At 38.7% G+C, this 24641-nt stretch overlaps 1 protein-coding gene across 1 annotated transcript in view; it reads left to right on the forward strand.

Annotated features, from left to right (window-relative positions):
* Nucleotides 1–24641, forward strand: part of BUB1B (BUB1 mitotic checkpoint serine/threonine kinase B) — a 66013-nt gene that overhangs the window by 17992 nt on the left and 23380 nt on the right. The window contains exons 5-10 of the mRNA XM_037161808.2: nt 6646–6842; nt 10321–10490; nt 11519–11733; nt 11905–11996; nt 18648–18877; nt 24437–24549. Of these exons, the coding sequence (XP_037017703.2) occupies nt 6646–6842; nt 10321–10490; nt 11519–11733; nt 11905–11996; nt 18648–18877; nt 24437–24549 (1017 nt within the window). The remainder of the gene's footprint in view (nt 1–6645; nt 6843–10320; nt 10491–11518; nt 11734–11904; nt 11997–18647; nt 18878–24436; nt 24550–24641) is intronic.

Genomic DNA, 24641 nt, shown 5'->3' on the forward strand with positions numbered 1-24641 from the left:
GTTATTTTTTGAGCTTGCTAAATTACCTGTCTGTATTTTCTTACATCTTGTTGAGTATTTCTAGAACTGTAGTATTTTGTTTTTCTAAGATTTTTTAAATTTACCTTTAGAGAGAGGGAAAGAGAGGAAGAAAGAGAAAGAAACATCAGTGTACAAGAGATACAATTATTGGTTGCCTTTCTCACGCCCCCAAGTGAGGACCTGACTTGTACCCCAGGCATGTGCCCTGAGTGGGAATCTAAGTGGTGGCTTTCTGTTCACAGGCTGGCACTCAATCTACTGAGCCACACCAGCCAGGGCAAGAACTACAGTCTTGAACTGTCTGTCATTTATGTCACATATTTCCATGTCTTTAAGGGTTTTTTTCTGAAGATTTTTCATTTTCTTTCTAACCTGCCTCTATACCGTGGTTATTCATGATATTTGTCTACCTTGGTTATTCATATTTGATAGATTCCTTTTCTGTCTAGGCATCAGTGTGAGAGTATCATATCTCTAGCAAGTTAATAAGAAGAGGTCTTTCCATTCTTTCAGTAGGTGGTACTGAATCACAAGGGTTTCTTGTTTGTTTTGTTTTTGTTTTTAGCTCTGTGAAGTCCAGTGTTCTCCATCAAAGCCAGACGCTGGGGTCAGTGTAGCTGCAGCGTATAGAGTTCGGGAGGGCTGGGAGAACCTGCCAGCTTCTTTGCTGTTTTGTTCCCCCTATGACCGGACTCTGGGATTGGTCAGAGAGCACATACACGCTTTGTTTAGGGGAAAAGGTGATGCTGTAGTACTAGTTTTCAGGTTTGCAGATAATGTATTCTACAACCCAACACCAAGGGCAAAGGGCGTCAAGTCCTGGGAAGTTAAGGTGAGGTTACCAGTCTCTGTGGCTTTGTTTCTCTGTCCGAATTGCTAACCACCCAATAACCACAGCCACGCTCCTGTGCTGTGTCCTATCCCAGGTCCGTCAGCCCTGCTGCAGTTCTTACTGCACACTCCTGTAGGAGTGCCCACTGAATCTTTTTGCCCCTCCTGGCTAAAGGGCATGTCAACTACAACCAGCTTCCTCCCTTCTCTAAGCAGAGCCCTACTGTGGGCTCTCAGATGCCAAGCTGAATCCGTGGGTCCTATCAGCTTCTCTTCCTTTTCTCTCTTTTGCTCCACTAGCCCACCTTGAGAAGTTTCAGGTATATTTGTGCATTGAACAGGAACTCATTGTTGAGTTATAGCTGTTCAAATTGTGGACATTTCAAGGGGAGAGACCAAAAGGATCTTGCACACTGCCTTTCCTCTAATGTCACTATCCCTCCCAATTTTTGTCTTCCACACATGAGTGTGGGACCAGCCAATTCATGTCTTTGGCCCTTCTACCAGTCTCCATGTGGCTTCTTCTCTAATTCCCTACTTGTAAGACTTCCATTCAGCCAGATTTCAGGTGGTTCTGATGGTGGTTCTGTAGTTGTAATTTTCATGTGGTTGTTGAAGGAAGTGAATACCATATTTACCTATGTGATTTATTAAAAGGTACACTAGGCAAACATCTAAAATGACTTAATCCCAGGATTCTGTGGTTATATTTTGTTGGCACTATTAAGAGAAACAGTTAATTGGAATAATTTTTCTGTTCATTTATGTTAACTTGGCATTGCTACTGAACAGCAATGACATTTTTGTAAAGTAAAAAGTCAATCTAGTCTAGTGTTACTGAAAGAATGGTCTGCAGACTGTTCAAGATAAGTATAAAAATTTAGAATAATGACTTAGAAGTCTTGTTAACCATTCAACATTGGCACAGCATCCAACTGCATTATCATTTATCTAGTAACTTCCGTTTTTATTGTGTCGTATTTTTTTTTAAAGATTTTATTTATTTATTTTTAGAGAGGCAATGGGAGGGAGAAAGAGAGGGAGAGAAACATCAATATGTAGTTGCTTCTTGAGTGCCCACTACTGGGGACCTGGCCCACAACCAAGGCGTTACCCAAACTGGGAATCGAACTGGCAATCCTTGGTTCACAGTCATGTGCTCAATCCACTGAGCTGCACCAGCCAGGGCTGTTTCTACTGTATTTTTAAAAGTATCTGTCCACAATGGAGTGGAAATTTTAATACAACTCACACACCCCCCAAAGCTGGCCCCTGAGGTAATCTGAGAAGCACTGATCTAGACAATCCTCAAATTCAAAAGATCAGCAATAATCTTAACTTTGTTTTTTTTTTTCTTAAAGTATATTGTATTGATTCTGCTAATACAGTTGTCCCATTTTTTTGTCCTCCATATCCCCCTCCGCCCTGTTCCTAACCCCCTTCCTTCAGCATTACCCCGCCTTGGTTCATGTCCGTGGGTTGTACATTTAAGTTTTTTGGCTTCTCCATTTCCTATACTGTTCTTAACCTCCCCCTGTCTATTTTGTGCCTACCAATTATGCTTCTTATTCCGTGTACCTTTTCCCCCTATTCTCCCTCTTTCTCCTCCCCACTGATAACCCTCTGTGTGATCTCCATTTCTCTGATTCTGAAACAGGAAAACCTGGTGTTCATACTGCCAGTTACCTACCAGATCCAGTGAACAGAGGCAGGGATTAAATCTTTGCAGGGGCTTTATTCAGATGGTCTTCAATCTGAGAAGACAGTGGTTTGTACTCTAATAGACCATCTTAAATTTCATTTTGAAATGACCTTTTGTAAGGAGAACAAAGTGTAGGTAAGGGGGTTAGAATTCAGGGAAAAGGTAATTGGATTAAAAAACTGCAGCATTCTTGCCCTGGGTTGCTTGCAGTCCTGAGGAACAGAGGTGGAACAGCTTATCATCTCCTGGAGTCAGGGTGGGTCATACCTTTGGTTCCTGAAAACAGTGGCTTTTATATGCATTGATTACTAAGCTTATTAGCTATTGTTTAAACTAAGTCCCCCATCAATTCTGTTCCTGTTCCAGTTGTTTGCTTAGTGTTTGTTTTTTAGGTTCAGTTGTTGATAGTTTGAGTTTGTTGTCATTTTACTGTTCATATTTTTTATCTTCTTTTGTTAGATAAGTCCCTTTAACATTTCATATAATAAGGACTTGGGGATGATGAACCCCTTTAACTTTTCCTTATCTGGGAGGCACTTTATCTGTCCTTCCATTCTAAACGATAGCTTTGCTGGGAAAAGTAATCTTGGATAAAGGTCCTTGCCTTTCAAGACTTTGAATATTTCTTTCCTGCCCCTTCTTGTCTGTAAGGTTTCTTTTGAAAAAATCAGCTGATAGTCTTATGGGAACGCCTTCGTAGGTAACTGTCTCCTTTTCTCTTGCTGCTTTTAAGATTCTTTCCTTACCTTTAATCTTAGGTAATTTAATTATGACATTTCTTCGTGTGTTTCTTCTTGGATCCAACTTCTTCGGGACTCTCTGGGCTTCCTGGATTTCTATGTCTAGTTCCTTGGCCAGATTGAAGAAGTTTTCCTTCATTGTTTGTTCAAATAAGTTTTCAGTTTCTTGCTGTTGCTCTTCTTCTTCCTCCGCCTCCTCCTCCCCCTCTCTCTCCCCTCCCCTTCCCCCCACCCCCCACGATTCAGATGTTGGAATGTTTAAAGTTGTCCCAAAGGTTCCTCAGCCTCTACTCATTTTTTTCAAATTCTTATTTCTTCATTCTGTTCCATTTGGATGTTTTTTCTTCCTTTTGTTCCAAATTATTGATTCAAGTCCTGGTTTCCTTCCCTTCACTGTTGGTTCCCTGTATATTTTTCTTTATTTTACTTTTTATAGCCTTCACTTCATTCTTTATTTTGCAAACTTACTCAGTCATTTCTGTGAGCATCTTGATTACCAGTGTTTTGAACTCTGCATCTGATATGTTGGCTATCTCTTCATCACTAAGTTCTTTTTCTGGAGTTTTTATCTGTTCTTTTGTTTGGGCCATATTTCTTAGTCTTGGCTCACCTGTTATATTGTAAGGAGTGTAGCCTCAGGTATTTGCCAAGGCTGGGCAGCCTGCTTCATTAAGTTGTGGCGCTGTATGTAGGGGAGAGGTCAGAGAGGGAACAATGCTGTTTGCTTGGTGCTCACCCCACTTTACATCACTTCTCTCGCTTCCCACAAGCAGATTGTGCTCTTCCAGGTGCTGATTCCTGGGTGGGTGAGCTTGTGTACATTCTAGGATCTGTGGGTCTCTCTAACCAACTCTCCTGTGAGACTGGGAGTTTCTCCTGCCACCACAACCCCCACAGATTTTGCAGCCATAGGTTTTGAGGCTTTAATTTCCCTGCTCTGTAACCCTGGGTTGTTCCCCAGTTGTTCCTCCTGGTTTATCCGCATAGGAATGTGGGACTGCCCACTCCGTTAGCTGCCACCGTTCCTGCTCCAGTCAGCCAGCCACTGCTGCCTTGTTGCAAGTCCTCTCTGCCCTGGTTTCTCGTCTCCACCCCTCCTACCAGTCTGGATGAGTGTTTCTTTAGTTCCTTGATTGTCGGACTTTCATACGGTTTGATTTTCTGGCAGTTCTGGTTTTATGTTTTTAAATTGGTTGTTATCCTTCTTTTTGATTGTGTGAGGAAGTAAAGCATGTCTACCTACTCCTCTGTCTTGGCTGTAAGTCCTCTGCCTCATAATCTTAACTTTGTACATGGGTAACAAGGTGCATATTAAACTATTTTGCTATTTAAAAAAAATAAAATAGTCAGGAGGAGTAACAGATGGCTTTCTCACTGTTTTCATGTGCACAAAGATGTCTCCAGTCAGTTATTTTTGTAAGGGATAATTACTGTCTAGCTAAGGAAATGTTTGTTCTTAGAAATACCCAGTATTTTTAGTTAAAAGGGTAATATTGTTTTAGTTTGGCTTTTTAGGCGTTACCAAAAAGACTTGTTTAACTTTTGGATCTATTACTCTGACCACGTTGTCCCTTTATTTACGTTTTCTGAAGTGATCTCATTTAGCACTCTGGAGTAACCATAGGACAGCCACCCTTTATTGGCTGTTCCATTGTGCACTAGAGCGATTCACAAAGTTGTTAAAGTGCAATTAATGTTAGGACTGGGTCTTATACTGACAACAGAGTTATAACTTTTCTTGACATACTCTAATATATTGGAAAACATCACTAATGTGGGTAAGCAGAAAACAACCGTTTACTGAATTACTGCAAAATTAAAGTATAAAATACTAACTGCTTTGTCAGAGATATAAATGGAGCATTTCATTTATTCAACCCTTTTCTACCAGACCCTGGCTAGGGACTGGGATATAGTAAATTGCAATGTTTTCTGCATTTGCAGAGCTTACTTTATTGGGGAAGACAGATGTTAAGCAATTAATTGTAAAAAGAAAGAAAGAGGGAAAGTATTGACTTGTGTGGGTATACATACAAGGAGGACTTATCTTAGGCTAGACAATTAGGAAAAGGTAGGTATGCAAGAAAATACATCTAATAAATAAGTAGGAGAAAATGTTAGCCTACCCGGTGGTAAAATAACTAATTAGAATACTGAAATGCCATTTTTATATGAAATTAAGGAGTTTTAAAATTAAGTATTTTCTATGAATTAGTATTTTGGAATTATTACTAGCATTTTAAATTCAAATAACTTTTAAAAAGCAATTTTTAAGTTTCTAACATAGCCCTCCTATGGACTTTTTAAGGAATTAAGGAATTTTTCTTAAGGCAGTAATGCAAAATGGGAATATCCAAAAATATTCTTAATTGATGTAAGATCTACACATGGAACATTGATCTATTTAAAAATAATAGTGAAGCGTACTGGCTGGTGTAGCTCAGTGGATTGAGGGTGGGCCTGCTGTGAACCAGAGGATTGCTATTCGATGCCCAGTCAGGGCACACGCCTGGGTTGCAGGCCAGTTCCCAGCAGGGGACACACAAGAGGCAACCATACATTGATATTTCTCTCCCTCTCTCCTTCCCTTCCCCTATAAAGATAAATAAATAAAATCTTTAAAAAAATAATAGTGAAGAGTAAGCAGCAGCATGGTAAACTGAATAATACACTAGTGGAATATGAATAATTTTTATCATTAAAACTTTATAAAATTATAAAAATCATCTTATCCTGTATAAGATGAAAGAAAGCACATCAGACTGTTAATAGTGTGGGATTGTAGTGATTTCCACCTGCATTCCCCCCCTACCCTTTCTAGCTACTAGAGTCATCTACATTGTATCTGGTCTTACAAGGTCCCTTCTAAAATACAGATTTGACTATGTCTTTTTTGCTGCTGTTGTTGCTGCTTATAGCTCTCCCACCTCATCACACTTACATTGACTATGAGGTAAATTCAAAATGTGTTACCTTAACATTCCAGACCCATCATACCTTTTTTTTCAAAGTCCTATCTTCCCTATACCTCAGCAAACTATTCTCTTTGTCCTGCCCTTCCTTTCCCATTCTCTGTCTCATATAAGTCTACTCCTCCTTCAGGGCCACACGTAAGTATCACACTTTCTGGAAGTCTTTCTTCCCCATCCCTTTTTCTTACAAATTAATCTCTTATTTTTGTCCGTTTCTTAGGTCCTCTCAGTGTAGTCCTTACAACATTGTATTATAATAGATACATGTATTTTTCCACATGGAAACTACGGATAGTATGTCACCAGTGATTGTTTGACATGCAATAGACAGTAAGTAAATAGAAATTGGTTAACTGTCAGTGCTTTTAATTTGTTACAGGGGAGTTTATGCAATGAGCCTTTGGATATGTACAGTTATTTACACAACCAAGGGATTGGCATTTCACTTGCTCAGTTCTACATTTCATGGGCTGAAGAATATGAAGCCAGGGAAAACTTTAAGAAAGCAGATATGATATTTCAGGAAGGGATTCAACAGAAGGCTGAACCACTGGAAAGACTGCAGTCCCAGCACCGGTAAGCTGCTTCTCTGGAGCTTGTTTAAACACTTTAAAACTAGTGGCTATAAATGGTCGTTTTTACATCTAATAAAGTGCTCTCTATGGATTGGCAGGTTTACTCAGTTACTACTCAGTTTTTTAAGAGGCATATTTAACTTTTTAATTTAACATACAGTAAAATTTATTCTATGGTGTACAGTTTACAAGTTTTCACAAATGAGGACACACATAACAATTACAGTGATCACGATGGAGACTAGTTCCATCACTCCGTGGAATTCCAGAATGCTGTCCCCTTTGCGGTCAACACCGACTCTCACTCCCAGCCTCTGGCATCAACTGATATATTCTCTAGCCCCATGGTTTTGTCTTTCCATAATGCTGTAAGTGGAGTGATACAATGTGTAGCCTTTTGAGTCTGGCTTTTTTCATTTAGCATCATGCATTTGAGGTTTAAGTGTTCTTTATGTATTCTGATACAGGTTTTTTGTCAAATAAGTGATTTGTAAACTTCTCTCAGCTTAAGTCTGGGCTATTCATTTTTTTAACAATATCTTTTATGGGCCCTGGCTGGTGTAGCTCAGTGGATTGAGCACAGGCCTGCGAACCAGAGGATCGCGGTTCAATTCCCAGTCAGGGCACATGCGTGGGTTGCAAGCCAATTTCCTGCAGGCCAGTTCCCAGCAGGGGACGCACTAGAGGCAACCATACGTTGATGTTTCTCTCCCTCTCGCCTTCCCCTCTAAAGATAAATAAATAAATATTTAAAAAACAAAAAACAGTATCTTTTATGGAATAAAAGTTTTTAATCTGAAGAAGTCTAACATCAAATATTTCTTATGGATGATTTTGGTATATCTGAGAATTTTGTCTCAGCAAAGGTCACAAAGATTTTTTCCACTGTTCTCATCTTGAAGTTTTATCGTTTTACTTTGTACATTTAGATCTTTCATCCATTTTGAGTTAATTGTTGTAGAGGGTTTGGGCCAAGGTTCTTTTTTGTAGATGAGCCTCTATTTGTTCTTGTGCCACTTGTTGAAAAGACTTTCTCCATTAAATTGCCTTTGTACATTTATCAGAAATCAGTTTCAGTTCGATCGTTTTTGTGTAGGTGTATTTCTTTTATTCTATTTTGTTCTATTGATATGTGTATTCATTGGTGTATACCATGTTATCTAGATTACTGTAGCTTTATAGAAAGTCTGGAAATCAGGCAACATGACTTCTCTAACTTTGTTCTTTTTATCTCTTCTAATTCCTTTGACTATAATGTCTTGATTTTTCTCTGGGTTTATTTAGGATTTTTTTCTTTAACATTGGTTTTTAGCAGTTTGATTGTGATGTGTCTAGATGTGATTAACTTTGCGTTTAACACATTTGGAGTTTAATGGACTTTTTGAATTTATAAATGTATATCATTCACAAAATTTGAAAAGTTTCAGCCTTGATTTAAAAATATTCTCCTGTACCTCTATCTCTTTCTTCTTCTGGGACTTCAGTTACACATGTATTAGATCTTTTGATATTGTCTTACAGGTCCCTTAACCTCAGTTCCTGTTTTAAAAAATTTTAAACTTCTTTCTATTCTTCAGAACAGCCGGTTGTTATTGTTTGTCTTCAGGTTTGTTTATTCTTTCCTCAGCCCTTTTCATTTCGATACTGAGTCCATCCAGTAAATGTTTTATTTTAGATATTGTGTTTTTCAGGTCTAAAGTTTCCATTTGATTCTTTTTATATATTCTGTATCTCTGCTAAGAATTTTTATCTTTCTATTCATTTTATGTTTCTACTTTTATCTCCTGGAGTATAATTATAATAGTTGCTTTAAAAATCTCTGAAAACTTTCATACCTGGGCCATCTTGATGTTGGTATCTCTTGGTTATCTTTTCCTTTGAGAATTTAGTCACATTCTCCTGGTTCTTTGTATGTCAGTAATTTTGGATTATATCCTGGCCATTTATACTGATAACATATTATTATACTCTGGGTCCTGTTGGTTGGTGTTCTGTGGAGAATGTTGATGATTTCGTTTCAGCAGGTAACCAACATTCATATGTTACAAGTTCTTTCTCGTTTTATTTGGTAGTGCTTTGTGTCAGTTCAGTTTTCATGACCTTTGGGTTTGTGCTGTGTGTGTTGCTCAGGGGATATTCTGGGACGTGGGCAGTGGTTTACATTATAGCTCAGTTCTCACAGCCTTTTTTGTGCAGCCTTGGTTCTGCCCTGTGTGTGCATAGCTGAGGAGTGAGTGAGTCCAGGGTTTGTGCCAGTTCAGGCACAGGATTAGGAGGTCTTCTTCAGCTGACCCTCTCCCATATTTGTCCCATACCCATTGGCTCTCAGAGTCTCCCTTTCGCAGGTCTTGGGCCAGAAAGATGAGATTTCTCTAGGGGTCTTAGCTTTCCACACCACCACTGCAACAATTCAAAACCACAAGAGAGCCCTGGCTGGTATGGCTCGGTTGGCTGGAGCATCCATCTAGTAACCAGAAGGTTGCAGGTTCAATTCCTGGTTTAGCACATACCTAGGATGATCCCCAGTCCTGGTGTGTTTGGGAGACAACCAATCAATGCTTCTCTATCCCTTCCTCTTTCTAAAACCAATGAAAAAAATGTCCTCGGATGAGGATCAAAAACAAAAACAAAAAACCCACAAAAAACCACAAGAAAAAAATAGAAGAAGGGAAAAAAATAGAAGGGGGAAGAAAGAGGAAACAACTCTGTGTGGGTTGTTTCATCAAGTTTGACTGTCTCCACAGTCCACTTGCTTTTGTTTACTTTTCAGAGTTGCTTTTTTGTGTTATCTCTAGAGATTTTAATTCTAACCAGTGAGGGGGTGCTATCATGGGCTTACTCCATGTTGGCCAGCACTTGAAGTTTATTTTTTGTTTTTGTTTGTCTTTACCCTTTCATTATTCCTTAAAACTTTGGCAGCAGCACAAGTTTAATCTTCAAACTTCTGCCAGTTTTGCTAAAGTGAAATGTTATGCTGTATACAACTTTATTTCACGTGATTCCGGAAAGAGTGAGTTGTGGGGGCACTCTGTGGAGAGGGAGACACATAAAGGACAGTGATGAAATAATGTGACAAGAAGTTAGCAAATGATAAGTCTACACAGAAGGTATTTGGGTGCTTATTATTTACCTTTATCAACTATATTATAAGTCTAAAAATTTTATAATAAAACTCTGACATTAGTAAATTCTGTAATCTTAGTCACTTTGATCTTACCCTCAAACATCCTAATGGGGATCTTCAGAGTATTTTTGGTCACACTTAGACATTTAAAGGGGGAAGCTTAAGCATTCTAGCTCAAACCTCTTATCCCAGGGTGGCTTCTTTATGCCTGAGAAAATAAACACTTTATTTGGGCTATTTCTATATATTTCTTCCCTCATCCCACCCTTCTCTCTTGTTTTAACAAATTAGAAATTTGAATCTGGTGAGTAGTGTTTATCTCACCAAAAGTTAATTGCTCATTCTTTTCCTTTAGACAATTCCAAGCTCGAGTGACCCGGCAAACTCTGTTGGCACTTGAGAAAGAAGAAGACGAGGAAGTTTTTGAATCCTCTGTACCACAACGAAGTACACTGGCGGAACTTAAAAGCAAAGGGAAAAAGACAGCAAGAGCTCCAATCAGCCGGATAGGAGGTGCTCTGAAGGGTAAGTTTGTTCCACGTTATGGGACTCTCGTGTCTCAAGTGGTAGGCAGATTATGTAAAGAGATAATGTATATGTAGACATTGTCCTAGTTTTCTGAGTACTAGGTAGCAAAAAGAAGAAGAGCTGAGATCACAGTGTGCACAAAAAACAAAATGTGCCAGCAATTTTGTGTCTTAATTAAGAAAAACCTAATATAGGAAGCATGAAGGGTTTCTATTTAAGTGTTGTTAGTTGAAAAAAGATGTATTGTCAAAGTTTATATAATTAAAGTTTACACCTACCAAAACCTCAGAGAATGTATTAACATAGTCTTCAGTCTTTTGGGGCTAGAAATTGGTCTATCTTTATACAGCTAAAGATGAACAGTAAGCTATTTTTATTTCACTATTTTTTAGGGAAATTTTAGGTTCACAACAACATTGAACAATAAGAGAACAATAAGCTTTTATTAACAAAATTTGTAGCATTATGCATGTAAATGAGAATATTTTTTAAAAATCTCTTATCTCTTCCTTGGTATCAACTCACCAATATTTAGACTGTTTCTTGGAGATCCTAGAATTAGAGTATGAGGGAGTGATCGTCCTAAAGAGCATTTCATTCAGTGAACGATGAAGCTTGATTGTAACAAGCAGCCCTACGACAAAGGACAGCCCTAGTAAATGGGCTAATTGTAGTTTGTCTTCTGTAGATTCAGTATGTCTCAACTGATTTCCAGTGACAGAAAAACTTGAACTGAAAAATGAAGATTTAGGTTAGTCTTGATAAAAGTAGACATTGTTACAATGATGACTGAAGGAAGATGTAGTATTTGGGTTTTTTATATCTGTGAATAGAGGATTGTAGAAGGAAAGGGAGACTATAAATAATAATATACAATGGACTAAAAAGTTAACTAATTATTTTAAAAAATCTTTTTTTAAGAGATTAAAAAAATCTCCATGATTCCATGGTAGTAGAAGTAACCTTCTCTGGCATCTAAGTTGGATAATTAAAGATTTTACATGGTTTTAATGTTTTTCTCCTAGCTCCAAACCAGAACAGAGGACTTCAAAATCCATTTCCTCAACCAGTGCAAAGTAATTCTAGAATTAGTGTTTTTGATGAAAATGCTGATGAGGCTTCTATTGCAGAGCTGTCTAAGCCTACAGCGCAGCCGTGGACAGCACCGCCTGTGCCCAGGGCCAAAGAAAACGAGCTGCAGGCAGGCCCTTGGAACACAGGCAGGCCTTTGGAACACAGGGTAAGGACTCAGATCCCGTGTATTTGACAATGTAACAAAACCTCAGGTTTAGGGTAAGAGGAATATTTTTAGCACCTTTAAAAAAATTCTCTTGAATACGTAGGCATGGTCTGCATATTTCGTGTCAGAATGAAAAACTATGGTAATTTCAGTTGTCTTCTTCATCACCAGCATCATGGCAGTACCGCTTCTGTGACAGCTGTACCCTCTGCGCTTCCCAGTTTTACTCCGTATGTGGAAGAGACTGCACAACAGCCTGTTATGTGAGTTTGGTTCCCACATTTTCTGAGGCGGGAATTATTAAGTGTGGGTAGAGGCTCTTGTCCTAGTTCCCTAAGGCATTTTCTTCTTTAGGGAGGTATGAAAGTAATCAGACCAAGTTTTGTATTTTTTTAGGTCTGTGTTCCTTTGAGTATGTTAGGGCTCAAAAACTATTTGGTAATATTCTAATTGAAGAGTAAGTTTAATTGTAAGTCAAAGTTAATCACTGTGATTTAAGTGAGATGTTCTACCTTTGTTATTGGCAGGAATTAGAAATTATGATAACTTTTTCTCTGATCCTGCTCCTTCATATGTCTTTTGCCTTTTCTTCCTAGTCCTTAGCATTTCTGTTTATGAGAGAATGACAGGTGATGACTAGATAATCAGGCAGCCTGAGATTTAGTCTGGTACATGGCATTGTGGAATTCTGATACTAGATCAGATTCTGTCTCCCAGTGCAAGTTTCCTCATAACTAACCTGTAACCCCGCACTGTATGCTGGGTGGTACGGCAATGTGAAAATAGATAGGATTTAGAGCAGAACTTCTGTCTAATAAGAACCAAACACAAGGGAGATTAATCTTAAGAAAATCATATGAGCCCTTACAAAGGATTACCTGAAGAAATTGATAGTACACACTTATGGACGTTTAATTTTCTTAATGTTTCAAATCACTTTGTAGACACAATTTTGTAAGAATAAGTATGGTATAGAAAATGTTCAACTTTATATTTGTTTTTGCTCTTTTCTATAGCTGTCTTATTTGACCTCTCTGTAACATTTTTCACTAGTTTGTGTTTCTCCTAACGTATCCCAGGGACTTTTCATAGATTAAGAAAACCAGCTAAGATCTGTAATAGGAGTTGCAAACATTTTTCCCTAGTTTGCCCCCTATCTTTTGATATCATGTAGCAGCAACCATTATATTGGTTTGGCCCAAAAGTCCATGTGATTTTTTCCACAATCTTTAAAAAAAAAAATTGTATTACTTTTTTTAGAGAGAGAGTAAGGGAGGGAGAAAGAGAGGGAGAGAAACATCAATTTGTGGTTGCCTCTCATGTGCCCCCACTGAGGACCTGGCCTGCACCCCAGCCATGTGCCCTGACTGGGAATCAAACTGGCAGCCCTTTGTTCTCAGCCTGCGCTCAATCCACTGAGTTACACCAGCCACGGCAAAAGGCACATTTTCATGTTCACCAATAACTTTATTGATTTGGATACTTAGAGTATGTCAGCTATCTTCTGCATGGTATAACATTCATTGTTCTCAGTGTCTCGATTTGATCGCTGTCAACTTCATCTGGTCCAACTGACTGTGGAGCATCGTCCAGTGAGTCTCCACTATGAAACTTCGCAAACCAATTTTGACATGTTCCATCAGTCACAGCACCTTCTCCATACACTGCACAAATCTTTTTTTGTGTTTCAGTTGCAATTTTAACTTTCTAAAAAAAGTAAAGCATAATATTTCAGGGCTCAGATGCCCTTGGATGAACAAAATCAAGGGCTGAAGCAGCATTGTATCTCACAGAGAAAAATGAAGGGGCAGACCTGTAAGGGAGCATCTGCATGCAGCGTATTCACAGGGACCAGATGGCCCCCAGAAGGGTGAGAGAGTGGAGGGGTAGAAGACATTTTCAAGGCAAGTCCTAGCAAAGTAGGGGAAGATGAGAGGAACACTATAAGACCCCTGTAAGAAAGGGGTTACACATATGGGTATCACACTGCTCTCCTTTGGAGGCAAAATCAGAAAGGCCTGGCAGCACCAGCCTCAGTCTGTCACCTGCAGCTCTCCTTGCCCCTCCCCGACCTACCCTTAGAAGGGGACCAAATGAGGATCCACTGGGCCCCTCCCCAAATAATTCCTATGGAGAGAAAAATAAAAAACAAACACACCTAGGAATAAGAACCTTAATCATACAAAAAGTCCAAATAGTCTAATTTTGCCTTCTGACAAGATTTCCTATCCAGTTCAGACATTATTTCATTTCTTAAAGATACCCACTCTCCCTCCCCCAAAACTACTTTATACAGCCCATCCCACACACCCCAAACCAGGCATTGCCCTTTGACACAAGGTAAACTTAAAACTTTGCTGCAACCTTACAGCCTCTAAGGGGCCGCTCATTACAACCAACTCAAACTCAGTCTGCGGAGGAGGGGATAGCAGAAGGCAGGGGGGCCTGCCAAGGGCCCTGCCCCTTCACAAGGAAAAGGAAAAGACAAATCAAGAACAGGATTTTCTCCTCCTGCTCCACCATCAGACTGGGGCCCTGGGCCCGGGCTCTGCTGGGCTCAGGAGGACTCACGACTTCAAGATTCTAGTTTGTACCAGCTGTCACAGGCAGATGTGCACCTAGTCAAGGAGAATATTCCCTGCAACCTTGCTCACTCAACACTAAGCTGCAGCTCTCACTGCTGCAGGTCGCCCTTGAGGATCCCATCATATGCATTACATTGTAGGTGGGATTGTTTCCCGGGCTGCTTTGGTTTTCTTCTTGGTGGCTTTCTGAAAGTCAGGAAGTAGATAAATCTTCACATAAGGGTCAGGGTCATTCCCATCCTGGAGCAGTTGCACGGCCCGAATATGCATCACTATGATGAAGAGTTTGTTATTTTTGTAGGAGGTGGACAGCTTTACCTCTCCTCCCACCTTCCCAATGTGGCCAGGCTGGTGCTTGCAGCCTTTTCATCCCAGGGCAGGAGGTAGAAGAAGGTATATGCCAGCCACCCCCACACTTGCCACCCCCAGAGTAGCATGGATCAAATTCCTCTTTATGACTTCTGTGTCTCTGCCATTTTTTGCTGGGATTGCTGCGGCCTAACTAATCTCCCTAGCTCTACTTTACTCAGCCCGTGCATTCTTCATGCTGTCACAGCTGCAATGCCAATCTGATCATGTGTTTTCCTGATCAGAGTCCCTTGCTAGTTCTCCATAACCTGTGGGATAAAACCCAAACTCCTTAACATAAATTATAAAACCATTTATGATTTTGCCTCCACTAATATCTTCAGTTTTCATACACTATACTGTTTGCAAGAGTAGCCACTCTTTGGACATTTGGGTTGTTTCTTTCTACATTTTGGCTATTATGGATAATGCTTCTGTGTGTATACATTTTTGTGTAGACATATGTTTTCGATTCTTTTGAGTATACGAGTATAGCTAGAAGGGAGTTGCAGAGTTGTATAGTAACTCCATGTTTAACATTTTGAGGAACTGTTAAACTGTTTTCCAAAGAGGCTGCTCCATTTTATATTTCTACAATACCTCAATGATGATTTTGATTTCTCCACATTCTAGCCAACACTTGTTATTGTGTTTTTGTTTTGTTTTGTTATTGCCATTAGGGTTTTTGATTTGCATTTTCCTAATCATTAGTGATGCTGAGCATCTTTTCATGGGCTTATTGGCCATTTGTACGTCTGTTTTTCTTTTTTATTTCTTTTAACAATGTGACTTTTTTTTTCTTTTTATCCTTACCAGAGGATATGTTTATTGACTTTAGAGAGAGGAGAAGGGAGAGGAAGAGAGAGGGAGAAATGTCAACATGAGATAGAAACATCAATCAGTTGCCTGTCGGATGTGTCCTGACTGGGGATCAAACCTGCATCCTTTCAGTTTACAGGATGACTGCTCTGACCAACTGAGCCATACCAGCCAGGGCCAAATCCTGTGTCTATTTTTCAGTTGGATTATTTGTCTTATTGTTGAGTTGTAAGAGTTCATATATTCTCATAAGATTGGGTACGTTCAGGGTGGTTATGGTCGTAAACTGAGTTCATATATTTTGGATAAAAGTCCCTTCTAGACAGAAAACTGTACTTGGACAACAACTAAATAAATAAAAAAAATTTTAAAGTCCCTCCTTTTGTTTCTTGTGCTTTGGTATTGTATTCAAGAAGGCTCTGCCTAACCCAAAGTCATGAAGATTTACTCCTATGTTTTCTTCCAAGAATATTATAGTTTCAGCTCTTACATGTCTGTGATACATTTTTAGCTAGTGTTTGTGTATGATATAAGGAAGGAGTCCAACTTCATTCTTCCACATGTAGATACTGGTTGCCCCAACACTGTTTGTTGAAAAACTTCTTTCCCCATTGAATAGTCTTGGTATCCTGTTGAAAATCAGTTGACTGTAACATATGGATTTATTTCTGGACACTTAATTCTATTCCATTGATGTATGTGTCTATCCTTATGCTAGTACCAAGCAGTCTTGATTACTGTAGGTTTATGATAACTTGAAATCTAGAAGGTGGGTCCAACTTTGTTCTTTTTAAAGATTGTTTTAACCATGTAGTCCCCTTGAAATTCCATATGAATTTTACCATTAGCTTGTCAATATCTACAAAATAGCCAGCTGGGATTTTGATACAGATTATGTTGAATCTGTAGATCAATTTAATGAATATTGCTGTCTTATCAGTATCAGATCTTCTGATCCATGAACATGAGTTGTCTTTCCATCTAGTTATATCTTCTTTATGTTTTAATTAAAATTTTAAAAGTTATTGATTTTAAAGGGAGAGGAAGAGAGATAGAGACACATCAGTTTTGTTCTATTTATTTATGCATTCATTGGTTGATTTTTTTTTTTAATGTGTGCTAGACATTATGCTGCCTCTTTTTATTTTTTAAGGTTTTATTTATTTACTTTTAGAGAGAGGGGAAGAGAGGGAGAGAGACATTAGTGTGTGAGAGAAGCATCAGTTGGTTGCCTCTCACACTCCCCCAGCTGAGGACCTGACCCGCAACCCAGGCATGTGCCCGGAATGAAAATCGAACCAGTGACCTTTCAGTTCGCAGGCCAGCACTCAGTCCACTGAGTCACTCCAGCCAGGGCTTATTGGTTGATTCTTGTTTGTGTCCTGACCAAGAGTCCACCCACAATCTTGGTAAATGGGGATGATGTTCTAACCAACTGAGCTACCTGTCTAGGGCCTAGTTATACCTTCTCTCATTTCTTCCAACAATGTTTTATAGATTTGAAGGTACAAGTTATGCACTCTTTTTATAAATCAGTAGACTTTATTTTTTAGAGCAGTTTTAGGCTTACAGAAAAAATGTGCAGAAAGCACAAAGAGTTCCCTTATACTCCCTCCACCCCACATTCAATTGTCTCTATTTTTTTTTAACTTGCTATTTTATTTTGCTATTCAGTAGAGCATTTTGAAGATTGATGTATGAGAGATACATCAATCAGCTGCTCTTGCATGCCCCCATCTGGGGACCTGGCCTGCCCTGGCATGTACTCTGACTGGGAATTGATCCAACAACATTTGGTTCACAGGCTGGCACTCAATCCACTGAGCCACCACACCAGCCAGGGCAATTGTCCCTATTATTAAAATCTTGCATTAGTGTGGTGTATTTGTTATGAATTAACAATCCATTATTGATAAATTATTAAAGTTCATAGTTTACACCAGGGTTCACTCTAATGTATTTTACATTTCTCTGGGTTTTGACAAATGAATGTCATGCATCCATTATTACAGTATCATACAGAATATTTTCATTGACCTAAAAATTCCCTTTACCTTATTTATTTATCCATCCCTCTACTGAATTCCTAGCAACCACTAATCTTTATGTCGTCTTTATAGTTTTGCCTTTTAAAAAGTTATTCTGAAGTATTTTATTCTTTTTAATGCTATTAGTAAATAAAATTATTTCCTTAATGTTGTTTTCAGATTGTTCATTGAAGGTATATGAAATACTATTGATTTTTACATATTACTCATTTGATGAACTTATTTATTCTAGTAGTTTTTAAGTGGATTCTTAGGATTTTATATATATAAGATTAAATAATTTGCAAATAGAGATCACTTTACTTTTTTCCTTTCCCATCTGGTTGCCTTTTATTTATTTTTCTTGCCTCATTGCCTTGGGTAGAACTTCCAGTACAATGTGTAGCAAGAATGGGCATTTTTATATTGTTCCTGATCTTAACTGGGGAAGCATTCCATCTTTTATCATTAAATATGATGTTCATGTAGGTTTTCATAGATGTTCTTTATCAGGTTAAGTAAGTTGAGTAAGCCTTTTAAGCACGTAGATGCTTGGACCCTACCATCGAAGGCTCTGAGTTAGTGGACCTGGGGTAAGGACTGAGTATCTTTAGTTGTAAGAAGGTATATAAGAAAATAAAAGGTATATAAGTCATTCTGAATAGCCAGGATTCAGCTAACACCTGCCCTATCCTGATTGAGGTACTTTATTTATGCTTCATTCTTTTCAACCTATATTATCTCTCTCTTTCTTCTTCAGCTGAGAACATTGAACTTCACACCATCAGTTCCCTAAATGCTGTATTCCTAACGCTAATTCTTTTGATTGCTACAATGTGGGAAATGGGCTGTAGTGCATATGGGTTTGATTTTTCTCCTGTAAGGAATATGTTATTTGATGACCCTAACTTACGGTTAATTTCCGTCCTCATCATAACAAAGTAGTACTTAGAACATAATTGTCAATGAATCATGTAAATTATTTTTAGTTTCTTTTCTCAACCTTATTTGTTTTTGTTTTTTTAATCAATCAGTATCGTCTTGCTGATAACATTGTCCCTGTGTGTTATCAAAACATGTAAAAAACAGTTCATTTGGCCTGTATGGTGAATAATAACTATTTTGCTTCTTTTAGGACACCATGTAAAATCGAACCCAGCATAAACCACATTCTAAGCACAAGGAAGCCTGGAAAGGAGGAGGGTGATCTCCTGCAAAGAGTCCAAAGCCATCAGCAAGTATCTGAGGAGAAGAAAGAGAAGATGATGTACTGCAAGGAGAAGATTTATGCAGGAGTGGGCGAGTTCTCCTTTGAAGAGATCCGGGCTGAAGTTTTCCGGAAGAAATTGAAAGAGAAAAGGGAAGGTATGATCTAGTTCAAATTTGTTGAAATAACTTAGTTGTAGGAAGGCTGAGTTAATATAAAGTCTGAGGAAATTGCCCCATTGTTTGTTTATGTTATGCTTCTATGGTTTCTACTATTTTTTCTCTCTATTTAAGCTGAATTCCCATTGCTGCTTTTCATTGAGACCCTAGGGTGGAAAAACTAAGCAACTAAGCCTGTGTTCAAAAAGGAGAAGCTCTGAACTACAGGAAGAATTCACATTCACTGATGCAGTCGGCAGACAGCGGTGACCCCTGACATGCATACATGCACGTGCCATGCCTCCCCATTAAGTACTTTCCTCATACTGCCTGAAATACCTCACTCAGCTTTTGATACTCTACCTGGAATTTCTCCCAGGGCTTATTTAGGTTAACATACCCATTTACACTCCAGTCACTTAGATGATACTTAATTGTATTGTGTTTTTTAAAGACATTATCTTCTTTCTAATTTCACTGTAAATTGAGAAATTTAGAATTTTGGGGAAATGAGAAGCAGTTTTGTTCTGGAGCCTGGCATACTTGGGGTGAGGTAGTACAGAATGGGCCGAAAACTACTGAAGTATAGTTTTGGAGCTTAAGGCATTAGAAGATGAGGGACAGGACAGGACAGGAAAGGAGGTGGAGCAGAGTCCAAAAATAAGTTTAATCCATTTAGATATTTTTACTATAATCTATACCAAGAAAGAAGAAAGAAATATTTCTACACATATATCAAGAATAACTTACTAACATAACTCAGCTCACTTAACAGGATATGGCATACAGAATCTGTCCAGAAGATGCCCAGCTATGTAATATGAAAAATAGAGACATTTATTAAAGAAGATACAAGAAACACTGTATATAGGACAATGACACCTCTTTCCCCTTCAAAGTAGACACTTTGGGACCTCACACAGTTCTCCCAATTGCCATCAGCTGCCCTATCATATTTTCTTGAATCTCATCAATGGTCTGAAATATCTTCCCTTTAAAAGGTGATTTTAGTTTTAGGAAAAGCCAGAAGTCTCAGGGCACCAGATCTGAGCTGTAGGGGGCTGAGTCACCTGGGTGATTTGATGTTTCACCACAAAACTCTGCACAAGATATGATGCAGGAGCAGGTGCATTGCTGTGATGAAGCTGCCAATCACCCGTTGCCCATAGCTGCAGCCTTCTGAATCATATGAATAATTTGCTCAGAAGAAAAGTTCAAGTTTAACACAAAATTTGACATAGGTTTGTTGCTCTACTCGCTCAGTCATTTTGAATGTAACAGCCACACAGTATACATGCTCACTCAACGGCATCTACCACCCCCACTGACTAGTACAGTGAAGTCGTCACTGTTCATGCATGAGCATTCCAGTCCACTCTCCTCGGCTGCCAGGTTACATCGATGTCATGCAAACTCTAGTTGTATTAACAATGGCTGGACTTTTTCCTGACAGACCTCATATGTAAGGCAAGCTAGGAAACTTAACCGTTACTTACAATTTACTTAAGGAAAAATCATTTCTGAATTCCAGGTGATAGGTTAGAAGCAAGCTTTTATAAAGCAGACTGTTATTAGTAAGTTTGGCATTGCCTTCATTCATTGTATCAACTAGTGCCTTCCAAGACTGACAAAGGTGCTCTAGGCTCAAATAATGTATTGAAAAATGGAACCTATGTATCTAGGTAGGAGAGGAATAATGGTTAGGAAGCAAGGAAATAGTTCAGCAAGGCTTTTAAAAACTAGGAACTACCCAAGGCCCTGGCCAGGTTGCTCAGTAGGTTCAAGTGTCATCCCCCTGTGCCAAGGTTGCAGGTTCAACCCCTAGTCAAGGCCCATATAAGAATCAGCCAATGAACACATAAATAAGTGGGAACAGCATGTCAATGTCTTTCTCTTTCTTTCTATCTGTCTCTCTCCTTCCCTCTCCCTCCCATCCCTTTGTCTTTCTTTCTCTAAATTCAATAAATTAAAAAAAAACAACTAAAAATGGGAACCACCATAACAAAGAAGTAGGCTGGGAGGGTAGGCAAATAGGAGCTGGGAAAGGAACTAGGTGCTTAGATGAAGAACTAGTGTTTCCTTCAACCTGTCTATCGATAGATGAATGGATAAAGAAAAGGAACAAAAAAGAATGAAATCATGCCATTTGCAATAACATGAATGGACCTTGAGAGCATTATGCTAAGTGAAATAAGACAGAGAAAGACAAATTCTGTATGATCTCACATGTGGAATCTTAAGACAAGCAAACTTAGATACAGAGAACAGTTTGGTTGTCAGAAGTGGGGGATGAAAGAAGGTGGGCAGAATGAGTTGAAAGGAGTCAGAAGGTACACACTTCCATTTCTACAATAAGTCATGGGGATGTAACGAACAGCACGGCAACTATAGTTAATGCTGTGTTGCATATTTGAAAGTTGCTGAAAGAATAAATCTTAAAAGTTCTTATCAAATTTTTTGCAACTGTATATGGTGACAGATACCTAGACAAATAAGTACCTAGACTTATTGTGGTGATCATTTTGCAATATATACAAATATAGAATAATTATGTTGTACTCCTGAAACTAACATTGTGTGGCAGTTATACTTCAAAATTTTAAATAAATAAAACAGCATTTAAAAAAAGAAAACTTCTGTTTTCTTAAGGGAAAGATCTAGTGGGGATGGGATTTGAATAGATAAAGCCTCTTTCAAACTTTTAATTCTACTTCCTAAGCTGGTCTCTGCATCTAGTTCATGAACATGTAATTTCCCTGCTGTGTATAGTTTGCATTCTTACAAATCCTCATGCCAATAATAAAGTGGTTTCTGGTCACTGTTAAAAACTGGCATCGAAGACTATTGCTGATTGCTCACTGTCAGGTAAGAATACTAGAAGTGAGGGAGCCATGGGCGGGGCCTGGAGAGAAACAAGACTGTTGTTCTTTCTTTCCATTGCTACTTCCAAATCATCTTTTTCTCCTTCAAAACCTCTGGTTTCTTTCGCATGTGTCCTTTTTTTTTTACCTACCTCCTGAGCCTTCTTAGTGTTCTCACCTCAGCCTTTTTGGTCACTCCCCATTATTCATTAATTGACCAAGCACCTAGCTCTGTATCTTCCCTCTGCCCCTACTCCTCCCGGTGCTGTGGCTTCTCAATTTTGTGGCCACCATCTCTCCTGTGATCTCCTCCTCAGCTCTGCTCACTGCCTCCTCCCTGGTCTTACTGTTGACCTTATCACTCAGGAACTCTTCTGAAGTTTCTTTTCTTTGACTACTACCTTCTCCTCTAGCTTACTTGTTTTAGGACTCTGCTTCTGGAATTCTTTATCCTTATTGAGATCATTAATCCATCCCTACCAATTGTATTTTTTACTGTTTGTTTATTATCATCCTTATGTCCTGATTTCCTTTCCTCCCAGCTCAGAGTCAGTGATTCATCATTATGATCACTCCCTTGTAAATACTCTTTACCTGTTCAATCTTCTATCTCTATATTGTATTCGCCTGGCAAAACCTCAACCCTGGTTAAATTAACATATCTGCTCATGGTTTCTGTCTGCATCCAACTAGTTTAAAAATATCTGGAGAAAAATGCAACTATGTGTACAGGTCTCACTTTAAATTCATGACCACAGGTCTCAAATTGGTATTCACCAGTGCTTAGCAGTCTTACTGCAGTTTCCTGGTAGGTGAATTTCTGCTAACAACTAATTTAATATTTTTCATCTTTTCAAATCTTCTGTACCGCTGATCCTCCTTAGCTATGATCTCACGTCATACTTCACTGAGAAAGTGAAAGGAATGTAATGGTAGCTCTGTTTTCTTCTACCACAGCTACCATATCCTATAATTCATACCTATGCATCTTAACATTCTTTCTGTTAAAATTAACATTCTTCTGTTCCTATCAAAGGAGTAGCTCTTTTTTCCTCCCCTTCTGGCATTTTTTTTCTAAATCATTCTTATCATTAAAACAAAATATTTTTAATATCTCCAGTTCTTTTTATTTTTTAATTTCCTCAAGTATCCTCATAGCTTCTCCAGCTACTACTACCCATTTTTCTCCCTTCACAGCAAAATTTCTTGGGAATTGTAATCATCTTCACTGCCTATTGCTTCCTCAAGCCCCCCTCTGTTCCAGTGAAGTAGTCTGATCATGGCTGCCAGAAAACTCCTTTCAGCCAAATCCGCTGGCTTTTTCTGTCCTGATCTTGGCTTCATTAGGCAGTTGATGAAAACTTCTTTATGAAATCCTTCTCTTGGCTTCTTTGTTGATGTATATTACTTCTCCTTTTCCTTTATTGCTGTTCTCATACAGGACCTCTTCCTGAGGCCCAGGATAAAGTTCTGGAATATTCCAATTATCTTTTCTTTCTACAGCTATCTCTAGGTAACAAACTAAATACTGGTATAAGCTATAGACTCCCAAATTTATCTACCCACCCCTGTCATTTCAACTGAACTCCAGACTCGTATCTTTGTTGATACTAATAAAAATTTTAAACTCAGCGTAGCCAAGACTGAATTACTGATTTCTGTCACAAACCACACCCCAGCACACACACGTACCAGCAGTCCTCCGTTTCAGTAAGAGGTATCACTGTGCACCCGGGTTATTTAAACCAAAAAATTCAGGGATCCAGATTTTATATCACTATTTTCTTACTATCTCCCACAACTAGTGAATAAGCCCATCAACTTTACCACCCCCAGATTCTCCAAATCTTTCATTTATCCCATTCCCATTATTACCTTAATCAAAGCACAATCTTTTATCTAGATAACTGCATCTGGACTTTCAACACTCTTTCTTACCACAATCTGTTTTGCTCACAGTAAATAATCTTTTTAAAAAGTCAGATCACGTTACTTCTTTACTTAAAATTCTCCAATATTTTTCATTGTCTTAGAATTGTAATATAATCTCTTTACTCCCACATGACTTGGCCTCTGCCTACTTTTCCAAACTCATCTCTTACTTTCCTCTTACTATGCTTCATTGCACCATGCAGGCCTTTATTGGAACACAGTGTGATCCTTGAACACAGTGATCTTGTTCCTGAATTAGGGCCTGTGTGTCAGTTCATCCCTTGACCAATTATCTTTCCCTGGATCCGTATGGGACTGGCCTCTAGTCATTCAGGTTCTAGCGTTATAAAGTCTCTTTCTTAGAATGATCTTCTCTTACCACTGGCCTTAAATAGCCCCTGACCCCCATCTCCCAACCCAGTCATACATTCTCATATCACCTATTTTACTTTATTTTTAACATTGATTTTTCTTGTTAATGTATATGTGTGTATGTCCCCCCCCCAAATTGAATGTTAACATCACATGACCAAGGGCTTTGTGTTATGCACCACTGAAACTTAAATGCTCAGAGTCGTCCTCGGCATGTGGTACATACTCTGTTTTTTATTGACTGAATAAATAAGAGACCTCAGTTTGAGGATTCTGTATCACTTATATCATCCTAATATGTAATATATGCTGAAGACGGGAGCCCCAAAGATGGTTTTTGGCAGAATAAATTGCTATCAGAAGTAAATGCCTCAGCCAACTTTATTGTTTCTAGCTGAGCTGCTGACCAGTGCAGAGAAGAGAGCAGAAATGCAGAAGCAAATTGAAGAGATGGAGAGGAAACTAAAACAAATTCAAACTACTCAGCAAGAAAGAACGGGTGATCAGGTTATTCCTCTTTTTTTTAATACATAAAACTAAAGCCTACTGAAACAAATTTAAGAAATGTAAAGGCATAGAAAAAGTCTTCTCATCCACCA

This window comes from Artibeus jamaicensis, unplaced genomic scaffold (assembly GCF_021234435.1).
Source record: "Artibeus jamaicensis isolate MK-2021 breed Jamaican fruit bat unplaced genomic scaffold, CSHL_Jam_final contig_1132, whole genome shotgun sequence".
Classification (NCBI taxonomy): Eukaryota; Metazoa; Chordata; class Mammalia; order Chiroptera; family Phyllostomidae; genus Artibeus; species Artibeus jamaicensis.